The sequence below is a fragment of the Barbus barbus genome (genome assembly GCF_936440315.1).
Source record: "Barbus barbus genome assembly, contig: SUPER_3_unloc_1, whole genome shotgun sequence".
NCBI lineage: Eukaryota > Metazoa > Chordata > Actinopteri > Cypriniformes > Cyprinidae > Barbus > Barbus barbus.
The window spans coordinates 45,416-71,043 of NW_027636829.1; the positions used below are offsets into that span (position 1 = coordinate 45,416).

At 43.8% G+C, this 25,628-nt stretch overlaps 1 protein-coding gene across 1 annotated transcript in view; it reads right to left on the reverse strand.

Annotated features, from left to right (window-relative positions):
• Positions 1 to 8,477: 8,477 nt before the first annotated feature.
• LOC306860215 (uncharacterized protein) overlaps positions 8,478 to 25,628 on the reverse strand; it is a 53,542-nt gene continuing 36,391 nt past the window's right edge. The window contains exons 6-9 of the mRNA XM_079401794.1: positions 14,310 to 14,464; positions 11,800 to 12,212; positions 11,485 to 11,690; positions 8,478 to 9,149 (exon numbers count right to left, since the gene is read on the reverse strand). Coding sequence (XP_079257920.1) covers positions 8,952 to 9,149; positions 11,485 to 11,690; positions 11,800 to 12,212; positions 14,310 to 14,464 — 972 coding nt within the window. The 3' untranslated portion in view covers positions 8,478 to 8,951. The remainder of the gene's footprint in view (positions 9,150 to 11,484; positions 11,691 to 11,799; positions 12,213 to 14,309; positions 14,465 to 25,628) is intronic.

Consider the following 25,628-nt stretch of genomic DNA (forward strand, 5'->3'; position numbering starts at 1 on the left):
TGCATAATCATGCTGCAAGATGAGGTGATGGTCGTGGATGAATGGCACAACAATGGGCCTCAGGATCTCGTCACGGTATCTCTGTGCATTCAAAATGCCATCAATAAAATGCACCTGTGTTCGTTGTCCATAACATACGCCTGCCCATACCATAACCCCACCGCCACCATGGGCCACTCGATCCACAACGTTGACATCAGCAAACCGCTCACCCACACGACACCATACACGCTGTCTTCCATCTGCCCTGTACAGTGAAAACGTCTCGGTTACGTACGTAACCCTCGTTCCCTGATGGAGGGAACGGAGACGTTATGTCGTGACGACATAGGGATTTACTTGGAAGCCCCAACCATCTCTGACTAAAGAGAAAACGCCAATGAAATTGGCTAGTGGATTTTGCATACCTGAGCCACTCCCCGTACATACAGGTATAAAAGGGCGACAGGTGCATCCACTCATCAGGTTTTACCCGCTGAGGAGCCAAGAACGAGTCCTCGGCAACCAGCAATGGTTCAAGATTGTGGCATGGGGACATAACGTCTCCGTTCCCTCCATCAGGGAACGAGGGTTACGTACGTAACCGAGACGTTCCCTATCTGTCGGTCACTACGAGTTATGTCGTGACGACATAGGGGTCATATGGAAAGCGCCACAACCTGAACCCCGTCACGACCTTGTGCATGCAGATGTTGACAAGCTAGTGCGTGACAGACAAATGCCATGCGAAGGTCGCAACCTTCCCATCGCCCCAGCGCAAATTTGATAACCTTGGTGCCCGCAGGGACCACTGAGTACATTGCTGCTGGACATAGCCAAGCCGCTGTTCCTTTCCCCAAGAAATCGGAAGGGATTTCGACCTTCTATGAAAGACCGCTTCAAGTCTTTCCTATTTGTTGTTACAGCTTGGCAGTAACGACGGGGAAGCGAGCCTTCCGGAGAAGGGCGCTACGGAGGCCACATCCTACCCGAAGGGAGGTAACATGTGGAGACACTGATATGGACTGACCCAGGCCCAGGGAGGAGGGCTGCCAGCAGGGCCTGACAGAGGTCTGCCAAAGGGAAGACACGGGTTTACCGTGAGGGAAACCGTACCATGGACGAATACACGTGTGGGATTACCCGAAGGGAATCAGGCCATACGGACACCTAGCCGAGTACAGGGGCTGACCGGAGACCCGGGCGAGCTAGCACCAGTACTGGGCCTGGCGTCAGACTGGTCCGCCCAGTCTGACTGCCGGGGGTGCTGGAGGTCTCCACCAGGGTTCGCCGTCCGGGGAACTGAACTGGAGGAGGAAAACAGGCGCTCGTATCCCCGGGTGAGGGGGAATGGCGCAGCAAGCGTGACACCGGCCAACTGTTCCCGCCACTTACCTGTTACCCAACACACGGGAAGAGACTGGCTCCACGCGGAGACTGTAAAATCTCGCGAAGATGTTCGATGTCGCCCAGCCCGCAGCTCTACAGATGTTTACCAAAGAGGCGCCGTGCGCCAACGCATAGGAGGAGGCAACACTCTGTGTGGAGTGAGCCCTCACCCCAAGGGGGCACGGCTCGCCTTGGGATTGGTACGCCAAGGCGATGGCATCCACTATCCAGTGGGCCAACCTCTGCTTGGAGACAGCCTTCCCTTTCTGCTGACCTCCGTGGCAGACAAAGAGCTGCTCAGAGCTTCTGAAGCTCCGGGTGCGGTCCACGTATATGCGCAATGCTCTTACGGGACACAGCAACGCCAAGGCTGGATCTGCCTCCTCCGAAGGAAGTGCTTGCAGGTTCACCACCTGATCACGGAAGGGCGTGGTGGGAACCTTGGGCACGTATCCAGGCCGGGGTCTCAGGACAACGTGAGAATAGTCCGGCCCGAACACAAGGCACTCTTCACTCACCGAAAATGCTTGGAGGTCCCCGACCCTCTTGATGGAAGTGAGCGCGGTCAGGAGCGCTGTCTTAGCCGACAGGAATTTCAGCTCGACTGAGTCCAGCGGCTCAAAGGGACCCCTCTGAAGTCCCGCCAGGACGATAGAGAGGTCCCAGGAGGGCATCAGGGTTGACCTAGGCGGGTTCAACCTCCTGGCACCCCTCAGGAACCCCACGATGAGATCATGCTTTCCCACGGACCGGCCGTCCACTGCATCGTGATGGGCCGCGATAGCAGCCACATACGCCTTCAAGGTGGAGGGTGACAGCCTACGCTCCAACCTTTCTTGCACGAAAGAAAGCACTACTCCAATCGTGCATCTTTGGGGGTCTTTCCGGCGAGAAGAACACTAGTTCGCGAACAGACTCCACTTCAGAGCATAGGCTTGCCTTGCTGAAGGAGCTCTAGCCTGAGTGATGGTGTCTACCACGGCCTGTGGTAGACCACTTAAGTCTGCCGCGTCCCGTCCAGGAGCCACACATGGAGGTTCCACAGATCTGGACGCGGGTGCCATATGGTGCCGAGCCCCTGAGAAAGGAGTTCCTTCCTCAGAGGGATACGCCAGGGAGGGGCTGTCGCGAGGAGAATGAGTTCCGGAAACCAGGTCCGGGTGGGCCAATACGGCGCGACCAACAGGACCTGCTCCTCGTCCTCCCTGACCTTGCACAGTGTCTGTGCGAGCAGGCTCACTGGGGGAAATGCATACTTGCGTAAAGCCCGAGGCCAGCTGTGTGCCAGTGCGTCCGTGCCGAGGGGCCCCTCGGTCAGGGAGAAATATAGCTGGCAGTGGGAGGACTCGCGGGAAGCAAACAGGTCTACCTAAGCTTCCTCGAATCGACTCCAGATCAGCCGGATCGTCTCAGGATGGAGTCGCCACTCTCCGGGAAAAGTGAGCTGTCGTGAGAGCGCATCGGCCGCACAATTGAGCTCCCCCGGAATGTGGACAGCGCGCAGCGACCTGAGCTGCGTGTGACTCCAGAGGAGGAGATGGCGGGCGAGCTGTGACATGCGGCGTGATCGTACACCTCCCAGCCGGTTGATGTACGACACAGCCGCAGTGTTGTCCGTACGGACCAACACATGCTTGCCTAGCAGCAGTGGCCGAAACTGCCGCAAGGTCAGATGCACTGCCAACAGCTCCAGGCAATTGATATGCCAAAGCAGTCGAGGCCCTGTCCAGAGCCCCGAGGCTGCCTGCCCGTTGCATGTAGCGCCCCAGCCCGTGCTGGAGGCATCTGTTGTGACAACAACATGCCGGGACACTTGTTCTAAGGGCACCCCGGCCCGTAGAAAAGCAAGGTCCGTCCAGGGGCTGAAGGAGCGGCGACACTCGTGTGTGATACTCACCCGAAGTGAACCGCGGCGCCATGCCCACCTCGGGACTCGGGAGTGCAACCAGTGCTGAAGTGGTCTCATATGAAGCAATCCGAGCGCCGTGACCGCAGCTGCGGATGCCATATGCCCCAGGAGCCTCTGAAACTGTTTCAGTGGCACCACAGTCCTGCCTCTGAAGGAACTCAGGCAGTTCAGCACTGACTGGGCGCGCTCGTCCGTGAGGCGCGCCGTCATACTCACCGAGTCTAACTCCACACCGAGAAAAGAGATTCTCTGCACAGGGGAGAGCTTGCTCTTTTCCCAGTTGACCCGAAGCCCCAACTGGCTGAGGTGCCATAACTCCCGCTCCCTGTGATCGCACAACTGCTCTCGGGACTGGGCCAGAATGAGCCAGTCGTCGAGGTAGTTGAGGATCCTGACGCCCACTTCCCGTAGCGGGGCAAGGGCACCTTCTACGACCTTCGTGAAGACACGGGGAGACAGGGAGAGCCCGAAGGGGAGGACCTTGTACTGCCATGCCCGACCTTCAAACGCAAACCGTAGGATCGAAACATGAAAGTAAGCATCCTTCAGGTCGATCGCTGCGAACCAATCCTGGGGCTGAATGCACCTGATCATACGCCTGTACGTCAACATCTTGAACGGGAGCCTGTGCAGGCCCCGGTTCAAGACTCGGTTCAAGACCACCGCCTTTCTTGGGTACGATGAAGTAAGGGCTGTAAAACCCCTGCCTCATCTCGACTGGATGGACCGGCTCGATTGCATCCTTTGCCAGGAGGACAGCAATCTCCTCGCGCAAGACAGGAGCGTTCCGAGCTACCACTGAGGTCTCGAGAACGCCGCTGAACTTGTGAGGTCGGCTGGCGAACTGAATCGCATAGCCGAGTCGAATTGTACGCGTGAGCCACCGAGACAAGCTGGGCAGCGCAAGCCACGCTTCCAGACGTCGTGCAAGGGGCTCCAACGGCACAATCGACGTGCCTGTGGTGGTGCAGTGCAGAGGAGTATGGCTGGATGATACAGAAGGCAGCGCGTTCTGAAGCATCCTTACCGAACTCCCTGGGTCCCAAAGGTCCCAGTGTTGATTTGGCACGGGGCGGAGCAGCTCTAGAGGACGCAGGGGGGCGCCCACGGCGACGAGCAGACTGAGGCCTGGGCTCGGGGGCAGCTGTTGCAGGTGAGCAGCCCAACCGGGGAGATGGGAGCGTCAAGAAAGCGTGCTTTGTCGACATCCTTCATCTCCGCCAGGTTGAGCCAGAGATGGCACTCTTGGACCACCATGGTAGACATCGCCTTCCCGAGGGACCGCGCCGTGACTTTCGTCGCTCGTAGAGCGAAGTCAGTCGCCGTGCGCAGCTCCTGCATCAACCCCGGTTCGGAACTACCCTCGTGCATTTGTTTGAGTGCCTTGGCTTGGTGTACCTGCAGGATAGCCATGGCATGCAGGGCAGAGCCGTCAGCTTACAGGCTTTGGACGGGAGACGCGGGCGATTCCTCCAAGTGGCGGCGTTTCGCGACCGCTCTCTCCACCTGGGGAATGCCCACGTACCCCCTGGCAGCCCCGCCATCGAGGGTAGTGAGGACGGAGGAGGCAGACGAGCGGCTTCTGGCCGTGAAAGGGGCCATCCACGACTTCGTCAGCTCCTCATGCACCTCCGGGAAGAAAGGCACTGGAGTAGATCGCGGTTGTGAGCCGCGCCCCACTCCGAGAAACCAATCATCCAGCCGCGAGGGCTCGGGACTGGGCGGTCTGTTGACCTCCAGCCCGATGCTCACGGCTGCCCGGGCAAGCATGGCCGTCAACTCTGGGTCCGGTGCAGGGGTGGCGACCACACCCGAAGGGGGCAGCCCCTGTGCACCTTCATCCTCAGAGGACGTAAACCCGTCCCCCGATGCTGCGATCGACATCCTATCCTCGGGTGGTGCACCGAATGAAATGCTGGGCGTCCCGTGGGACGAACCATCGAAATCACCCGGGAACCAGACGGGACATTCGCTGCGTGAGGAGTAAGAGGTCCGTGGGGACGTACCCGGCGGAGAGGCTCTTACTGTGACCCTCAGATCTCCCAGAGCGCCAACCGGCGGTCCTCTGCTCGAGCCAGAGAGACCGGGGCAGGTGGCGGCAGAGGGTGCCAATCCTTTCAAAAAGGAAAGGCGAGATCGCAGCGACGTCATGCTCATACGCCCACAACAGGCGCATGAGTCATCCACGAACGCAGCTTCAGCGTGCTGGAGACCCAGACACTGAAGACAACGATCGTGTCCGTCATCCGCGGACAGAAAACGACCGCAACCAAGAGGACACGGACGAAACGGCATCTTGAAAAAGACGCGATCGTCCGTGATTTTGCTCTTTTAGAATTTGCTCTTTCAGTTGAAGTGCCCAGGGGAATCGCTGGTGAAGGGACTCCGCTGTTTGCACCGTGACGCCAACCAGGAACAAAACAAAGATGAGGCTTTGTGGAGAATCGCACAACCGTCTTCATCCACTTGGCTCCGAAGCAAAAATCTGATGAGTGGATGCACCTGTCGCCCTTTTATACTCGTATGTACGGGGAGTGGCTCAGGTATGCAAAATCCACTAGCCAATTTCATTGGCGTTTTCTCTTTAGTCAGAGATGGTTGGGGCTTCCAAGTAAATCCCTATGTCGTCACGACATAACTGGTAGTGACCGACAGATAGGGAACCAGGATTCATCCGTGAAGAGAACATCTCTCCAAAGTGGGAGACACCATCGAATGTGAGCATTTGCCCACTCAAGTCGGTTACGACGACGAACTGCAGTCAGGTTGAGACCCTGATGAGGACGACAAGCATGCAGATGAGCTTCCCTGAGGCGGTTTCTGACAGTTTGTGCAGAAATTATTTTGTTATGCAAACCGATTGTTGCAGCAGCTTTCCGGGTGGCTGGTCTCAGACGATATTGGAGGTGAAGATGCTGGATGTGGAGGTCCTGGGTTGGTGTGGTTACACGTGGTGTGCGGTTGTGAGGCCGGTTGGATGTACTGCCAAATTCTCTGAAACGCCTTTGGAGACGGCTTATGGTAGAGAAATGAACATTCAATTCACGGGCAACAGCTCTGGTGGACATTCCTGCAGTCAGCATGGCAGTTGTACGCTCCCTCAAACCTTGCAACATCTGTGGCATTGTGCTGTGTGATAAAACTGCACATTTTAGAGTGGCCTTTTATTGTGGCCAGCCTAAGGCACACCTGTGCAATAATCATGCTGTCTAATCAGCATCTTGATATGCCACACCTGTGAGGTGAATGGATTATCTCAGCAAAGGAGAAGTGCTCACTAAAGCCCAGTTCGGACGGTAATTGTTTCTCAGGGGGACGTAAGTGATTTTCACCATATACAGGGGGTAGTTGATGATTTAATTGCCGTCAAATCCAGGACGTCAGTGTTTTTCCTCACCACCCCCCATAAAAATCCCTGGCCGAATTACCTACTGTTTAAACACCAAGGTCGTGTGGTAATTGAATTGCCGTTATGTATCCACATCTCTGAGTTTACGATATCGTGTGATATTGATTAACTATATGAATTGATATAAATATATAAATTTCTACCCCCTTATCTTGAATTTGTGATCATTCTTAATGCATATTAATAGACTGAATTCAGTGAAAGAACGCACTCTAAATGCGCACGCGCACTAGTTAGTCTAACCAGACTTCATCACATAGTGCACTCTGTAAATGTGTTTTGTTTGGTTTTTGCAATATACTCGATAATGCCACGATGTCTCACGAGTTCAGTATTTACACTAAACCTGCGCAGATTTTGCTTGCATGAACTTCCCCAAGAAATTAATGAGTGAACATAACCTATGAAAAGTAACCTGCCAAATTGGCTAGTGATTTGACAGCGTTACCCGCCACAGCTGACTTTTACCCGCATTTGGCGGGTTGTCGGGTATTAATTTCAAACCCTGAGCGTACCCTATACATTTTTATTGAAATGGTAGAATAAAGACTAATAATTGATGAATAAAAACAATAAATATTAATGTCTCATATAAAGCAGAGGTGTAAAAGTTTTTCTTAACCTGTCAGCAATGTAAAATTTTAAATGCAAAATAAATTGGTAGTGATTGGCATTTCAAATACAATAATGACCCACAAACATACAGTACTGATAAATCATATTATTAGTTAATTGTGCCTTTCTTCAAACCCAAAAACAAATACAGAAATAGGAGTAGATGAAAATTAGTAATAGTAATAATAAATTATAATAATATAGTATGATATTTTTGCATTTTAATGTTTGGTCTTATCTTACACTAATTGTGAGCATTAATCTTGATACAATATAATTGAAGCTGGCACAAGTATTGCAGAATTAATAATAGTAATATTAATATATAATACTAATTTTCTAATCTAGGTAACTTGGAGCTGAAACTGGATGATAGAAAGCTAATGCTGTTAAACTGGTAAATTATTTAAGGTTAAACTCTTAAAATAATGAATTTACCACTGCAATATTTACACACACACACACACACACACACACACAAATATTTAGGACAGCCTACAGCCTTGACAGGGCTATTATAATTCAGTTGCATTTCTTAATCTCATTAGCTGATAGACAATACACAACCTTCATGCTCCTAGGTTTGCATTCAAATTATTTTACTTGTTTTTTACAATTTTTTATAGTGATCAAACTCCATCGCACACCTGCAAGTAATAGGTGCGTAGGACAAAGGACCAACCAGGTGGATCGCCTCAACAGACAAGCAATTCCCGCACACTATCGTAACTTGCAAAAAAGTAATATTTATTAACACAACGTTTCGGTCACACGACCTTCATCAGGAGTATACAAATGTTCAAATTCATCTCTTTTAAGATGAACACATGACCACTTAACGAAGCTCCATCTGTAACAATTAATTCATCTTAAAAGAGATGAATTTGAACATTTATATACTCCTGATGAAGGTCGTGTGACCGAAACGTTGTGTTAATAAATATTACTTTTTTGCAAGTTACGATAGTGTGCGGGAATTGCTTGTCTACAATTTTTTATAAACCATCATTTGAGGCGTCTTCAAAACTAATTGGTTCATAACACCACAGAGCCTAATTAGCATAGCATGTGACCTACACAATACAGTACGTTCCTTGCATCTCCAAATAATTCTTGGTTTATTACAAAATGGCTTTAATTTTCTGATTAACACTAAATGTAGTAAATTTGTTTAGACAAGGGTTATGTTTATATTGCATTACAGTTAAAAATAATTCCACAATTTCTTCTGCATTTTAATTTCTTTTGTGTTCTAGAGAAGGTATCAACATATTGTCTCCGCTATTAACATGATTTATGGATGGAAGCAGAACTGTAATGATCCCTGATGTATTGAACACTGAAGCATTAGAAATGGCTTTTTTAAGGATTTGGCTACAATAAAATGTTTCATGTCTTTTTTCTTTATTGTGTGACATAGACATTAATCATGTGAGCTGACCACAAGATCTGTACATAGCATAATAAAAATGCAAAGCGATTTTGAAAGAGATAGCCATAAACTGATCTAAATAATATTCCTAACATCAACTTAAAGAACATGTATATTGTAATTAAACATGTTCAAGAGCAGTTGTAAAGATTACAAAGCATTATGAAAATTACGAGAAGCTGTATGCATTGATTTGTGTAAGCAGCATCCAGGAAGCATCATTCCTGGGTGTCACACAGTGCTGGCGGATCTGGATTGATTTTCTTCAGCTTCTCCGTGATAGACAAATACTGCCGGTTCCTCTCCTCCTCAGAAAGCGAAGACGGATTGATCTCCAGGAATTTATATGCATCTCTAGACTGAACGCTGAAGGCGCCTTGAACTCTCTGACAGCACATACCAAATCTCTTCCAGTACTGAAAGATAGAACGCATGCCACCATTAATCACATGTACTAAAATATATTTTATTAAATATATGGACATAATTTCACTAGTTTCAACTTCAATAATAAGCTGCACTGATAGATAATAATAATAATAATAATAACTGAAATGATACTTGTGTGTGTGGGGGGGGGGGTTCATGAAATCTTCATGAAGATTTTAAAGGGTTAATTCAATGTAAACTATGCAACTACAGCTTTCAAAGCCAAGAATGGTTGTAAAGATATCATTAAAGTCATCCACGTGTCTCCAAAGATTTAACCTCAATTTTATAAAGCCAATGCCTTTTGATGGAAAATAACCCCTCCTGTTGGTATTTGTTCATTCAGTTGGCACACAGGAGCCTGATGTCCCACAGCTGATAGATTGAGAATTAGGCTGGAAATTCACCTATGGTTTCTATTACTAAATAACTCAGAAGCAGTAGAAATGTCTATGCCAGTGCCTCCAAAATGTACAGTTAGCCTGTAAAACCTTACTACATCCCAGAACGTTTATCTTAGAGTAATACAAATTATTTATTACACGCAATCAATGTAAAGAAATATAAGGCAATCACAATAAAATAAATAAAACATTTTAACTGTACTTCACATTATGAAATAAAAATCATTCCCAAATGAATTTGTTGTATTGAGTTTTTTTTAACTCAAACAACCTTTGTTTGCATGTATGAACAACAACGAGGAACCCTGATTGGTCGATGACAGTCTGTCTCTCAAACAGGGAGAGTGTCCTCATTGGCTAAATATGAGACATCATTCTATCAGTATATATTATTCAAGCACAACAACAGAAACATTTTTCATTAAATGTTTTTGAAAACACACAAGAACAATGAAACATATTAATATATACGTTTTTCTTAAATTTTGAATATGTTACAGAAATAATGGAATAATTGAATCAATTCTAAATTTATTAAATGTGATATCTAGATTCAGTAAATCTGGCCATTATTGTCACCTTTTTGAAGTCATGTATTTTTCCTATGTATTCTCATCATATTTCAGCAATCTCTCCCAAATGTGTAGATGCTTACTGTAGTTTTTATGTAGCAGAATCTTTGTATAAGACCGTGGGATAATGGGCCTTAGGCATAAAATGGCATTACTGCAGAAAATGAATTCCAGAATAAAAATATTCTGTTACTAGGCTACTAGTCAAAATAAAGTGTAAAATATAAATGAATATTAAAGTGCACAACTTGTGATAAAATGTAGAAGTAACAAAACAGGGGCCTAAAAAGGACATTATAGCCATGTACTGGGCAATACTGCCACAACATGACTTGATCTGACTTGATAGTCATGTGTTTTAATCTGACCCAATACATGACAAATTCCTACAGTTTGTTTTGTATCTAATTTACAGAAGTGTAGATTTTCACAGTCTTGAGGTTATATAAATGTGCTCATTTGCACATGCAAATTAATGGCAAAGAAGATAAATTAATATGTAAATAAAATAAAATCATAAAAAGTGGATAAAAAAACACTGCAATGATACATGGAGAAAAAAAATCTAAAAAACAAAAAATCTATTTTTTCATGATGATTTTAAAGAGTTTGTTCAATGTTAATTCAGCCTATGAAACTACAACTTTCAAAGCCAAGAATGGTTGTAAAGATAACATTAAAGTCATCCATGTGTCTCCAAAGATTTAACCACAACACTGTAGTAATCAACTGTAATGACTTGATCTGACTTGATAGTTATGTTGTGTTTTAATCTGACCCAATACATGACAATTTCCTAGTTTGTCCTGTATTTAATTTACAGAAGTGTAGATTTTCAATCTTGAGGTTATATAAATATGCTAATTTGCATATGCAAATTAATGGCATAGAAGAGAAATAAACATGCAAATAAAATAAAAGTAGATAATGTTACATAACACTACCATACTGTTTGTCTCCTTGGTCATTTCTGACCAGAACCAGCCGGTACTTTAAGAGCTCCTTTCTGATTTGTCTAGAATAACAAACATGCTATGCACAACTGTGCATTTATTTATTTTTATCTTTTTTTTCCCTGTCACACGGAATTTAAAGTCACACGGCATCCTCGTCTGATTCTAGTTAAGATGGTAATAACGTTCACTGATCAGACACTAGCATCTTGCTTGAGATTACAAAACTCTTTGCTTTGGATTCTGGAAAATATAGCATCAGCCGTACACTATTAATCAGATTATATTATGGATAAACGTAAAACAAAATAGGAACTGAAAGTGAGAACTCAGAGAGTTCATGAAAGGTATAATCAAATTACATCAGGAACATTTGCTCAACGTCTAACTTACATTTCCTGCATCGTCAATGGACTTTATAAAGTCATACTTCATGTCCTCCATGTCAATGATTTCCTCCCCAGCAAAGGTTTTATCTTTCAGCGTGTGCAGAATAGCATCCACCTTCTCCCAAAACTTTTTCAGATCAATCAGAATTTGTTGGATTCGAGAAAGACACTGCTGGATTTCCTTCAGGTTGTCAGGATCGGGGATCTCACCTGGAATGATTTATGAGAGATCATTGTGAAGAACGTGTCAAGAGCATAACATGCATGCAGATGCATTTACTGTATGTTTGTAACAATAAAATCACAGAGAGACACTCACCCATTCGTATTTTATAATTGGCCAGCTGCTGCTGAAGATCAGTCAGCTTGATTTTGATGTTCCACTCTTCATTTCGCAGAAGGCTCTTCTCAGAGTCGAGTTGTTTCAGTTTTATATTCAGAGCGATGGCATTAGGCTCCTTCATAACATCTGGATAGCCTCTAAAAAAGTCAAGGAACTTCTTAGTCCAGTGGCTATGTTCTTCCTGAAATCTTCTGATGAAGTCGTTCAGCTCGTCAGTTGTTTTTTGAATTTGTTTCTCCTTCATCTGCATTTTGTTGACTACTCTTTCCATATCCATTTTGAGCTTGGCCAGAGCATCCTCCAGACCCTTCATCTCATCAGATTTCCCTTTTTGTTCTTGATACACGTCACTGGTGCATGTTTTCACACTTTGGTTCAGTTGATCATACCTGAAGAATACAGCTTTTTTAATAAATAATTGAATAAAGCGATGTGGTCCGGATTGCATTTGCACAAGACAAGACACTGAACAATTTTCGGTAACACTTTAGAATACTGTTTCTTGAAGAATTCTTGAATTACTGAAGAACTAACAGGTAATTATTCATTAAAAAGTAGTATGAAAATGCAATATTAATAAATGCAATACATTTTATAAAGGTTTGCCTTCGTAGTGAATTGTTTTGTGAGTGTGTTTGGTAAGAAATCATCTTCCAATAGGAACCCCACCACAACTCCAGTGCCATGTGATAACTTACCTTAGTTTTTATATTTTATATACAGTACTGTATGTGTGCCTCCTCGGCAAATAGCATATTACCATTAATTCAATTCCTGTATGTAAGGCAAGGACTGAGTCAAAGTGAAAATACAGGTAACCAATTAGTAATTAATAAAGAACTATCATATAATTATGCAGTACTTATTTTGAACCTGAAACAGTAGGCCTATTTTAAAGTGAAAATGGTAAAACTTTATTTCGATAGTCCACTTTAGACATTCTACTAACAGTAAGTAACTTTGCAACTACGTCAACTAGCAGTCATTAGAGTATAAGTAGACTGTCTGTTTAATATCTTCTAACACTTTATTTTGATGGGTCCACAACATACAACATACTGACTATGAGAAACTTTGCAAGTATATGTCAACTTATTCTACTAACCCTAAACGTACCCTATTGAGAAGTAGTAGACATGTAGTTGCAAATTAATGAGAATTAGTTGACATGTAGTTACAAAGTTACTTATAGTTAGTAGAATGTCAAAAGTGTACTTTCAAAATAAAGTGTAACCGTGAAAATATAGTGAAACCTTTAGTAATTAATAAAGAATTATCAGATAATTCTGCAGGAATTACTTAGGAACCTGAAACAGTATTCTAAAGCGAAAAGATAGGGAACCCATTAGTAATTAATAAAATAATCATCAAATAATTCTGCAGGACTTATTTAGAACCTGAAACAGTAGGCTTATTCTAAAGTGAAAATATAGTGAAACCTTTAGTAATTAATAAAGAATTAATTACTTGTGCGGGAAAGTGTAGTTAACTTTTACTCAAGTAATTTTGAATATGAATAGGCCTACTTATAATTTTACTGGAGTAATATTTTATTGGGGTATCTGTACTTGATTTATGGGCCACAACCTGATTATTATTGTGACTCTTTGTGTATAACTGTTCAGTAGTAGTTATTTCAGTTATTTTTCTTGAACCTTAACTAGTAGATAATTAATAGTAGTTCTTCAGGAGGTATGACAGAATAAATTAGTTATTGATTAGCTAACTGTTACTTAACACAATCATAAAATTTTATTACATACTGATTTGTTAACACATCTTCCTTAGTAGTTAACAGTAGTTAAGTGTTAATGAATAATTATGCAGTAAGTAAGAAACAGTATTCTAAAGTGTAACCCAATTTTCTTAAAGAGGACATATTATTATGCAGAAATGTAATTCTATACAACAGTTCAGTAGGCACTTTAACACTGGAGTAGCCTTTTCATAGTTCCTATAACCAAGTTCCCTGTTTTTGGCGTGTTCGCACTGCAGGAAATGGGAACGGTTTTAGTTCTAGGAACTCCATTTGGGGGAACTAAATTACCTCCTACTTCAGAGTAGGGTCTAAATCAGTTCTACAGGAACTGTTGTGCATCTCTGATCAATACAGCAGTGTTTGGTTTCTAAATGAATCAAAAAGAAGAGTGCTAACTAATGTAGAGAAGACCTCCCTTGTGTTCTTTTTTCATGCTCAAACAGTAACTTTACACACATAATTTCTATATGATCTATACCTATATATCTTGACACTTTTTACAAAAAATATATTATTGTTATTACCCAAAACATCTTGTGATTCATGACCCTGAATTGCAAATTATTTTAATACTTAAAAATAATCACCATCGGTACAAACAAGACAAAAAAAAAAAAAAAAAGACGATTTTGGACATTAAATTACCTGCAATTATAAAATCACCCATGTGTTTCCCCTTTGAATGAAGTTGGTGCATGTTCCTATAAGATATTACTAATATTTTCACCTCTTCACTATGCCATCCACTTGTGCTACAATGTCACTGATCCACACTTTGGCTTTCATCAGGTACTTCACTGCCAAAAGAGGTTTGTTCTTCTCCGTAGCTTGTTTCAATATTGGAAACAGAGAGGTGACCAGGTTGGAACTCGTGCCGACACACTACGAGACAAAATCAATCACCAATTTAATCATGTGACAGACTAGAAAGTCATGACAATTCACAGTGACTACACAACCGTATACAGTTAAAAACATCAGGGAATCATAACAGTATAGTAACTTCGGAAGTTATGTGACGCTGTCATGACTAATCATGGTATTTTTTTATTTTCTAGTTTTCTCTTCCTGTTCTAGCTCGTTGTGACACGTTTGAGTCCAAATATTGTCCGATGTACCTGTGCTGCTTAGTTCTTCTGTTAGCTGTGCGTTGCTGTGTTGTCTTGTGATACAAAGCTGTCATGTTTAAGATCAACAATTGGATTATTGTCTTCATGCATAGATCACATTGTTTTTAGACTGCTTCTCAATTTTTTCCACCCAATTCTATGGCTCCTCTGCTTATTCCGTGTGGTATTCTAGCTTTGCCTTCTCTGCTGGTTCTGCCTTCTCTGCACTTTCCTTCCTGTGATGGACTGAAGCAAGCTCTATCTGTAAATCCAGTTTTTGCTGATTTTGAATAATCTTTCTTTCTTTCTTTCTTTATAAAGCACTTTCACACAACTACCGGTTGATCCAAAGTGCTATACAATACAGCTAAAATAAAACAAATAAGAGACATCAAAACACAACATAACAATACAATTGACATGGCTAACTAAAAGTTACTGACAGAAGATGTTTTTTAAGCCGGCATTTAAATACAGGCAAAGAGGGCGCAGCTCTAATAGAAGCTGGTAATTTGTTCCAAAGACTAGGACCAGCAACAGCGAAGGCTCGATCACCTCTGTAATAGAACCTAGATCTAGGAACAGAGAGGAGACCAAGATTACTAGATCTTAGGGACCTATTTGGTTTATAAGTAGAGATTGCTTCGGAGATATATGATGGGGCTTGATTTTGCAGAGATTTAAAAACAAAAGTTAAAATTGTTAAAATAATTCTAGATTTGACTGGTAACGAGTTTAGTGAAATAAGAATGGGCAAAATGTGGTTGAACCTTCGTCTGCCTGTAATCAATCTTGCAGCAGCATTTTGGACCATCTGTAAACGCATTATAGAAGAGTGACTTATACCATAATATAGTGAATTACAGTAATCTAAATAAGATAGAACAAACAAATGAATAATCTGTTCAAACTGTTTTACAGAAAGTAAAGATCTGAATTTTGATAAATGCCATTAGTGGAAGAAACTTGATTTGACCACTGCACTAATTTGTTTCTCAAAACCCAGGTTGCAATCAAAAAGAACACCAAGATTTTTAGCTCAGGGCGTAAAGTAGGAAGAGAGATGACCAAAATGAAGGGCGTAGTCTTCATATGACTTTGACCAAACAAAATGATTTCAGTTTTGTTCTCGTTTAACACTAATAGATTCTGCTTTAACCATATTTGTAATTCATTTAGACAATTCAACAGGTCTTAAGAATTCTTTACTTTTATGCTGCAAAGAAAAAAATACAGCTGACTATCATCCTGACTATCATTCTGATAAAATATCATTTACAACTTTTAAAAGTGCAGTTTCTGTACAGTGTTGAGACTTAAAACCCGATTGGAATTTTTCAAGAATATTATTTGACATCAAATGGGACTGCAGCTGGGTCATCACAATTTTCTCAAGAATCTTGGAAAGAAATGGCAAGTTTGATATAGGCCTAAAGTTATTAAAATTAGAAGAATCAAGATTGGGCCTCTTTAATAATGGAGTTATTGTAGCTGTTTTTAGACAGTTGGGAATAACCCCAGTAATTAGACTAGTGTTAAAAATAGTTAAAAGATCATGTCCAACAGTGTTGAAAGTCTGTTTTAGAAATCTAGATGGAATGATATCTTGAGAAGATGAAGTTGATCTTGGACGTTCAACAATGCCTTTACAGGATTCAAAGGAAACAGTGAAAATCGTTCCACAGCATTGGACCGCTTGATTTCTCAGGTTGAACAGAGTTCCCCAAGGGCAGGTTAGATCTGAATTGCACGGTTTTCTCACAAAAAAATGTACAGAATTGTCCACACAGTAATACAGAAGCATCAGGAAAAATGTTGACAGGGGGACTGGGCACAGAATCAATAACAGAGAAGAGGGTCTTAGGTCTGTGTAAATTGTCACCAATAAACTCCGATAGATATTTGGACTAGGCGGGCTTGACAGCACTCTGATACACATATAAGGAATCTCTCCACATTTCATATGAGACCTGTAATTTATCCTTACACCATTTTCGCTCTGCTCTTCTGCAAGCCTTTCTGAGCAAACGAGTTGAATCATTAAGCCATGGCTGAGGTTTAGTAACAATACGCTTGAGTTTTACCGGAGCTGTCAGGGATTCACAGTCACAGCCACCTCAGTCACCGGCCAAAACAATCACCATATCGCATTCACCTGCCTTCTGATCACCCGCACCTGCAGTCACTCATCAGCTCCCCTTTAAATACACGCTTCCCACAGACACTCACAATCTGATCTACCGTTCACGACCTTGAACAGTCACCAGACCCAGCTATACTTACCTGTGCTACTTACCTTCTAGATTCTCCTGCGTTTCCCCGTCTTCGTTCCTGGTTTGATCCCGATTCCCGCTCTCCGTTGTTCCTGCAAAGAAAGGACTCAGATCAGTTTACAGCTAAGACCCATCTGAACTGTTTCTCTCTCCAGATTCCTTAACTGCTAGTCTCTCCGCATGATCTACATCCTCTGTTCAATAAATCATCCTGTTGTTTCCCTCACCTGTTGTTTCCGCCTGTGTTTAGGACTGAAGACCGGACCTACACCGACACTTCCATGGATCCCTGGCCTTCCTCACCCACTGATATCCTGGAGGAGCTGGTCACCACCCTTCGGGCTTCGTTGATGCCAGCTCCTGTCCCTCAATCTGCCTCTGCCAGTCCCATGGCCATGCCTTCTACTTACGCAGGTGATTTGGCTGAGTGTGGTGGCTTTCTCCTCCAGATGGCGCTGTATACCGAAATGCAGCCGCAGAAGTTTCCCACCGAGCGTTCCAAGTTAGCCTTTCTGATTTCCCTCCTTTTCCGGCCGCGCTCTGTTATGGGCGAGAGCAATATGGAACGCCAAAAATGTCATAATTAACTTCTATGAAGATTTCACTAACCACTTTAAGGAGGTGTATGGCTCGGCTACCAGAGCGCTCTCTGTCTCAGATCAGCTACTGCGCCAGGGCTCTTCTTCCACCCACGAGTACACCCTGCAGTTACGTACTCTGGCGGCGATTAGTGGATGGAATGAGGTGGCTCTTCTCTGTGCCTACAGACACGGATGGAATTTAGGTATCCGTGCCCAAATGGCAATCTATGATGATTGGAGAGCTGTATGCAGAAAGCCACTCGGATTTCTCAGCGCTTATCAGCCTGCCACACCGCTGAAGCCGCACACCCGCCACCGGTTCCCCAGTACCAGAACCTATGCAAATTAATTCTACACGGCTGTCTGATCAAGAGCACGCTCGCCGACTGGCGGCAGGGCTGTGCCTCAAGACCGCCTTCAGCACGGCCCCCATCATTAAACATCCAGATCCCCAGGTACCATTCGTGGTGGAAGTGGACGCCTCCACCACGGGAGTCGGGGCCGTGCTGTTTGGTGAGCCTCCACACCTCCAGCCTTGCGCATATTACTCTAAGAAACTGACCCCAGCGGAGCAGAACTATGACATCGGAAACAGGGAGCTGTTGGCCATCAAGCCGGCCCTGGAGGAGTGGCGGCATTGGCTGGAGGGAGCAAACCATCCATTCACAGTCATTACTGATCACAAGAATCTCCGATACCTCCGTGAAGCCAAGAGGCTCAAGCCCGTTGGGCACTGTTCTTTACCCGGTTTGATTTTGTCATCACCTATCGCCCTGGAAACCGCAACTGTGAGGTCGATGCCCTATCACGCCTCCATTCCACCAACGCTCCATCCGATCCCGAGCCGATCCTCCCCCCAGCCTTCATTGTAATTCCTATCGCCTGGAACATCGACGAGGACATCCGTGCCGCCACACAAACCGAACCTGCTCCTCTGGGAGGCCCAGAAGGGAAGACTTTCGTCCCCACTTCCCAACGGCAATCCCTTCTGGGCTCAGTTCATAATGTACTGGGCTCTGGACACCCTCTCGTTCCTCCAAGCTCGGTACTGGTAGCCCAGTATGTCCCGTGATGTCACCAAGTACGTCCGCAGTTGCTCAGTTTGTGCCATGTCCTCGACTCCTCGTCACCTTCCGGTGGGCAAGCCTGTGAGTTGCTCTCAGATTGGTTCTGAATCACTTTTAAGCTAAGACTCCTAGTTAGAAATTAAGATAAATTAGGAGCTCTCTAAAAGGATTCTTAGAATCTTTAGGAATACGGGCCCAAATTCTCCTGGAATTTTTGTTTTGTTTTTTCGTCTTCGTTCCTGGTTTGATCCCGATTCCCGTTCTCCGTTGTTTCCTGCAAACAAAGGACTCTGATCAGTTTACAGCTAAGACCCATTTGAACTGTTTCTCTCTCTGGATTCCTTACCTGCCATTCTCTCCGCAAGATTAACATTCTCTGTTCAAAAAATCATCCTGTTGTTTCACTCACCTGTTGTTTCCACCTCTGTTGACAGGACCAATAAGATTCAGAGTAGACAAACATTTTTGATTGAAGAAATTAAAAAGTCTGTTCACATCCTGCACAGGAGAGAACAGTTCAGGCACAGGTGGATCATTTATAACATAAGAGGCTTGCAAATCTCTCAAATGACTGAGTAGGGCTGTGTATTGGCAAAAATCTGGTGATTTGATACAGAATCTTGCGATACTGTAAGCAAGGCGATATATTGAGATATTTCTTATTTTAGGAATAGGATAATTTTTTTTTTTGTAAAGCTGTCATTAAGAGGTATTGTAGCATCTGCTTATGATCCTTGATGGTCATTGGGGCTTCATGTCTTAAGAGACCCTTTTAGCCTTTTGATATTTGCATATAATTCACAGCCTGGCCCCACATTCTACCTTTTATATGGGTGCTAAATTGCCAGTGGTTGTCCCCCCATTGTCAAAAAGATGCTAGACAGAATTGACTATCTGTTCTCTCTATCAGACTTCAAACACATTCCAGAGAACTAAATGACCCTCGATACCAGACACCAATGGCCTGGCTGACCAGTGGACTACCTCCACGAGTACAACACACATAACACACACGCATATAGAGACATTTCCTTTATTTAGACCATAATTAATCAGTTACAAAGGTATCTGGTATAAGCATGTGTTGTTTGTATGTTTCCTTATTATATTAGCCTAGTGACCACTCGTTATTTGTATTAGTGACCTCATGAAATGCATCATACTATTCTTACGGTACTTTGGGAAGAATTACACCGATTGAGCAGAACAGTCGTAAAACATGCAATTGAGGTGTCAAGTGAGACAAAGAAACACTTTCCCGCTGAAACTATGTGCCTTGTTATTGGTCAAACTGACCAAAAATGGGTGTTACAGGATCCAGATAAAACTTCTCCCACACCCAAAAGGAGCGTTCTTCTCTTTACCTTCGGTGCCCTAGAGACACATCACTGTGGAAACCTCTCCGAGCTTCTGGCAGTTTTGAGCTCAGTAACTTTGGCGGTTTAACTTCAGACCAATCAACCCATGGCTGGAATGACGAAGCTTTCACTCCTAAAGGAATTCATCAAGAATCTACGCATTATACATGCACCAGGACACTTTACTCAGCATCAACAAACCAGTGCAAGTAACCGCTTGTTAACTATTTAGATGCGCTTCTATTTAGATGGGCTTCGACCCGTTTTGATTAAGGTGATGTAATTCTTTGATGGTTCTAACAGGTTGTGTTTAGCTGATGTGCAAATCCTGCCATTATGCGCTCTCTCTCTCTCTCTCTCTCTCTCTCTCTCCATGCCTTCCTTCTGTTGGCATCTATGTTTAATGTGTGTATGTTTGTGTTTAGTTTAATGTTACATGTTCCCCTGTACTGTAGTTTAACAAACATCCATATGTATCCACACTTGGTTGCCTGTGTCTGCAGCTCACAGAAACTAGGTCAATTTAACATTCCGGTTTTGTTACATGCTAACGAGCCATGTATTAGTAAGGAAAAAATGTTCCTTAGAGTCAATAGACAATTAAAACTGTCCGTACTGCGGACGAACGAATAATTTTATTGTACTATTAATGCTACATTTAATTTCTGAAGATGAATATATAATTGATAACAACCCGTTATGATTAATTATGTTCATCTCACTTTGAGCTAATTTGCTACAATATGCAAACATTGGCAATAAATAAATAAAAATTGTTTAACCAGAACACACTGGGATCTGCATTTGCAATAATCAGTCCGTGTAACAGTCAACGTTATTGAACCACTTTTTGTGCAGTACAGTAAAAATTAAAGTGCTTGCAGGATTCTTTAGTTAAATGTATATAAAATGTATTTTATAAAAAGACCACATATACCCTGCTATAAAGGTTCAGTTTAAATTTACAATTGTAATATACGTCATAACATTTTGATCTGAAAAAATTACATCTGCTTAATATCAATGAAAAATAAAGTGATTGCAGGATTCCTAAAGAAGACAAAACAATAAAATAAATACAGATGTTGAACATTCTCAGAACCTTTCAACTTAGATTTCACAGGTTTTTCAGTTTGTATTTATGTTCCGCGTGGAGACCACGACATGAGCACCGACCCAACTGCACAAAATGCCCCCAACACGAGAGAAAGCTGCAGCCGTGCGGCGAATCTACCACCCGCCACGCCCCACGTGAAGGCTCTTCACATGGGACGCGGCAAATGGCGGAACCGAGGTGGCGCTCACGCTGCGGTCCCGGGGCGGACGTTACCACAATAGCCCAAATGACGCCACACTTCAGCTTTGTACACGAAACGAGAGCTGGAACAATTCTTTCATCCTCCATTACTGCCAGCAAACAATATTAACGCTAAAATTAGTGGAGTGCCCTAATGCTAGTATTTCCTGTCACTGTTTCACAAGTTCAGAGATGAAGACTGATATCTAGCGGTTGGGATATGAACTCAAAACAAAACAACTGCCATGAATCCTATATGATTATTATTATTCTTTTTAAATATCTATATTCCGTTTTTGAGAATCGATACAGTATCGCCAAACAAAATATCGTGATACTCACATGTATCAATATTTTCTTACACTCCTATGACTGAGTGGAGAAATAACGATTCAAACGAGTAACTGAAGGTGTGGCAACTACTGGATCGGGAAAATGAGAGGAAAAAAGTACCAGTCTGTGGTCAGAAAAACAAGTTTCATTGATTTCAATGTCCAATATTTGGAATCCATGTGAAAGAACCAAGTCCAAAGTGTGACTATGAGCATGAGTAGGCTCTTGCACCTGTCGTGTTATTGGGCATAGATTCAAGCGACACATTGTAGAGCAACTGAACAGCATTTAATAGTGCGTCTTTTTTCCAAACTCACATTCATTCACCTGCCCCTGAGCACCTACTAGTTCCGGTACTTCCTGTTAGACGCTTCACAATAAAACCCCCCTTTCATAATAAAACCCCCACATCCCCCTTTCTAGGAGATGAATGCAGACTTAAATGAACATTTACTGCATGAATGAAAACACTTTTTTTTTTTCTCTTACTTTTTACAACTTATAGAACACTTTCTTTTTCTGTAACTCTTTTGTATTCACAAGTCCAGTCTTTGAGGTTTTATAACACTTCTACCAGACCTGGTTCTGACAGGGCCTGGGGAAGCTGCTTTTGGAGTCTTAACTGCGGACTCTGAACAGTTCGGTGTGAGCCTGGCGTCCTCAGTTGGACAGACTGGTGTACTTGGAATTAGACCCGTTGGTGTGATTTCAGGCAATGGCAAAAGATGATGCCTATTTCTCCTGATGACTCCTGAAGGACTCTCCACGATGTACGAGCGGGGTGTAGAATGAAGTGAGATGACAGTCCCTTCACTCTTGGTGTCTGTGATCCACACCGTTTGTCCTGGTGAAAGCTGAGGAAGATCTCTCACACGATGTCTTTTGTTAAACACTGAACTGTCCTTTATTCTCCTTTCTCTCTCTCTCTTCACCACTGTAGCCTCATTTGGTAGGCTGGGAATGAGCAACGAGGGAAGCTGAGGAACTGGCGTACGAAGTCTCCGTCCCATTAGAAGTTGCGCTGGGCTGTATCCATTAGCCAATGGGGTCGCTCTGTAAGCTAAAAGTGCAAGATATGGGTCTTTTGCTTTCTTTAGTAGTCTTTTCACAGTCTGAACGTGACGCTCAGCCTCACCATTGCTTTGTGCAAATTTTGGACTGCTGGTTACATGTCTGAAACCATATGCTGCTGCAAAGTCTTTGAACAGCTGGCTTGAGAACTGAGGTCCATTATCGCTGTAGAAAAGCTCTGGAATGCCATGTCTGGAAAAGATTGACTTTAGGTGAACTATAACATCTTCTGATCTCGTGGGCGTCCTTCTGATCTCGTGGGCGTCAGTTTTGCTAACTCCACAAATCTGGAATAGTAGTCCACCACCAGAACATAGTTACTGTTGTTAAGAGTAAAAAGATCAGCTCCAACTTTTTGCCATGGTCTTTGAGGAAGCACACTGGGCATTAAAGGCTCCGCTGAATTGGCACGTTCCTTAATGCATGTGGTGCAGTTTTTTACAAGCTCGTTGATTTGGCCACTCAGACCAGGCCACTACACTGTCTCTCTAGCTCTCTCTCTGCACCTAGACATTCCCTGATGACCCTCATGTAGGGCTATTAGAACAGAGTTGCGCATAGTGGTAGGAATCACGAGTCTGGTGCCTTTCAGTAACAGTTCATCAAGTACAGTTAGAGTGTCTCTGTGTGGCCAATATGCTTTGATTGGACCTGTGAGATGGCTGTAATCTGGCCAGCCTCTCTGACACAATGACATGACTTCCGAACATGTTTTGTCTGTTTTTAGTTGTTCTTTCAGTTGTGAGATGTACGTTGAGCTAGCAGGTAGACTTCTGACTATTTCATCGACGTAGATGTTTGTGTCAGCCATTAAATCTGCTGCAGCTTTAGAATCTGAATCTTGTTCGACAGGTGCGCGTGAAAGGGTGTCCGCTGTGAAGAGTGCTTTACCTGGAGTGTGTGAGATGGAGTAACTGTACCTCATGAGCCTGAGTCGGAACCGCTGGATCCTGGGTGGAAGCTCGGTTAGGGCTTGTCGACCCAGCAGACTGACAAGTGGCTTGTGGTCAGTTTCTAAGGAGAAGTGTCTCCCGATGAGGAAGTCTTTAAATCTTTCACATCCCCACGTTAGTCCAAGCGTCTCCTTCTCCACCTGTGCATACCTCTGCTCTTTCTCAGTTAAGGAGCGTGAGGCGTATGCTACCGGTCTCCACTGCTCACCTTCTTTTTGAAATAGGACTGCTCCGAGTCCGTAGGATGAGGCATCCGCAGACAGCTTAAGATCTTTGTTTGGATCATAGAGTGTGAGAACAGGTGTTGATGTCAGTTCACTTTTCAGCTGATCAAATGCTTTTTGTTGTGCATAGCCCCAAACCCACTGGTTTTTCTTTGAAAGCAGATCTCTTAGGGGCTTATCTTTTTCAGCCAGTCCTGGAATAAATTTACCTAACTGGTTGACCATCCCAAGAAAGCTGCGCACTTCGCTGACATTTGACAGCTCTTTCATCGCCTTGACGGCTCTGATTTTGTCCGGGTCCGGTTGGACTCCCCCCGCAGACAAAATGTGTCCTAGGAACTTTACCTCATTTTTGCTTAAGTCACATTTCTCCATATTTAGTGTGACTCCAGCCTCTTGCAGTTTGACAAGCACTGTGTGAAGTCTAACATTATGTTCCTGCTGGTCCTTTCCCCAAATGAGTATGTCGTCCATGTGACAAACCACGCCTGGTAGCCCATTGAGAATCACTGACATTCTCCGCTGAAAATGTTCTGGGGCTGAGGCTATTCCAAAAGGAAGTCTGTTAAAATGGTAGCGTCCGAAAGGGGTAATGAATGTTGTATAGTGTGCTGACTCAGGTGACAATGGGACTTGCCAAAACCCTCTGTTTGCATCTAACTTACTGAAGACGATTGCTCCAGCCAGGGATCCAAGTGTCTGTTCCACTGAAGGTAAAATGTACTTCTCTCTGCACACTGCATCATTGAGGTGAGTGAGGTCCACACAAATGCGCACTGAGTCATTTTTGGTTGGCACTGGGACCACACCTGAGCACCATTCCGTTGGCTCTTCAACTCTGCTGATTACTCCCATGGACTCCATTTTTTCCAGTTCATGTTTCACCTTTCCCAGCAAAGGAATGGGGACACGTTTTGGTGTGGCCAGGGAAAAAGGAACAGCGTCAGGTTTCAACTTAATAGTATAAGGTTGCTGTATTAACCCCAAACCCTGACACAGTTTTGGATATTTCTCCTTTAACACTTTCATGTCTATGCAATCTGCTCTAGACACAAGGTTTAGCTTGACACTTGCTGGCCTGCTCAACAGCGCTATGTGCAAATCTTTGATAACATATAAGTTTTCTTCAATTTCTTCTTCACCTTTGCACAATGTTTCTCTGCACATACCCACTACATTGAGAGGAGTGCCCCCAGGTCCAAACAATGGTCTGTCTGGTTTGCATAACTCTGTCACATTTTGATTTATACTGTAGTACGTCTGGGCTGGGATAACTGAAACATCCGCTCCAGTATCTATCTTAAATCTGACTTTGTGGTTTCTGATGGTAAGATCTGCATACCAAGGATCTGAACCTGCGTCCACAGAACCAAGGAACATGGGTGTGTCATTATTTTTCTCTGTTTCTACCACATGCACGGATTTAACAGACTTACACACCTTACTGAAATGTCCTCTTTTACCACAAGTATGACAGGTCACATCTTTCACTGGACATTGAACTTTAGCATGTGCAGGTGTGTTACCACATCTGTGGCAGGATCTCTCATTTGGTGTTTTGGACTTTGTTGTGTATTTTGGCTGAGTTGGAGACTTGTATTTTGGAAACTGTTGTTTTGGATGCTGTTGTTTTCTATATTTCACTGACACAGCATCTATTTCCGTGTTGTTCTCTCCTCTAATGTCTGTTTGTTGCCTTTTTATAACTTCTGACTGTCGGGCTTGATTTACTGCCTTCTCCAGCGTCAAATCCTTGTCCATTTGTAATCTCTCAGCTAAG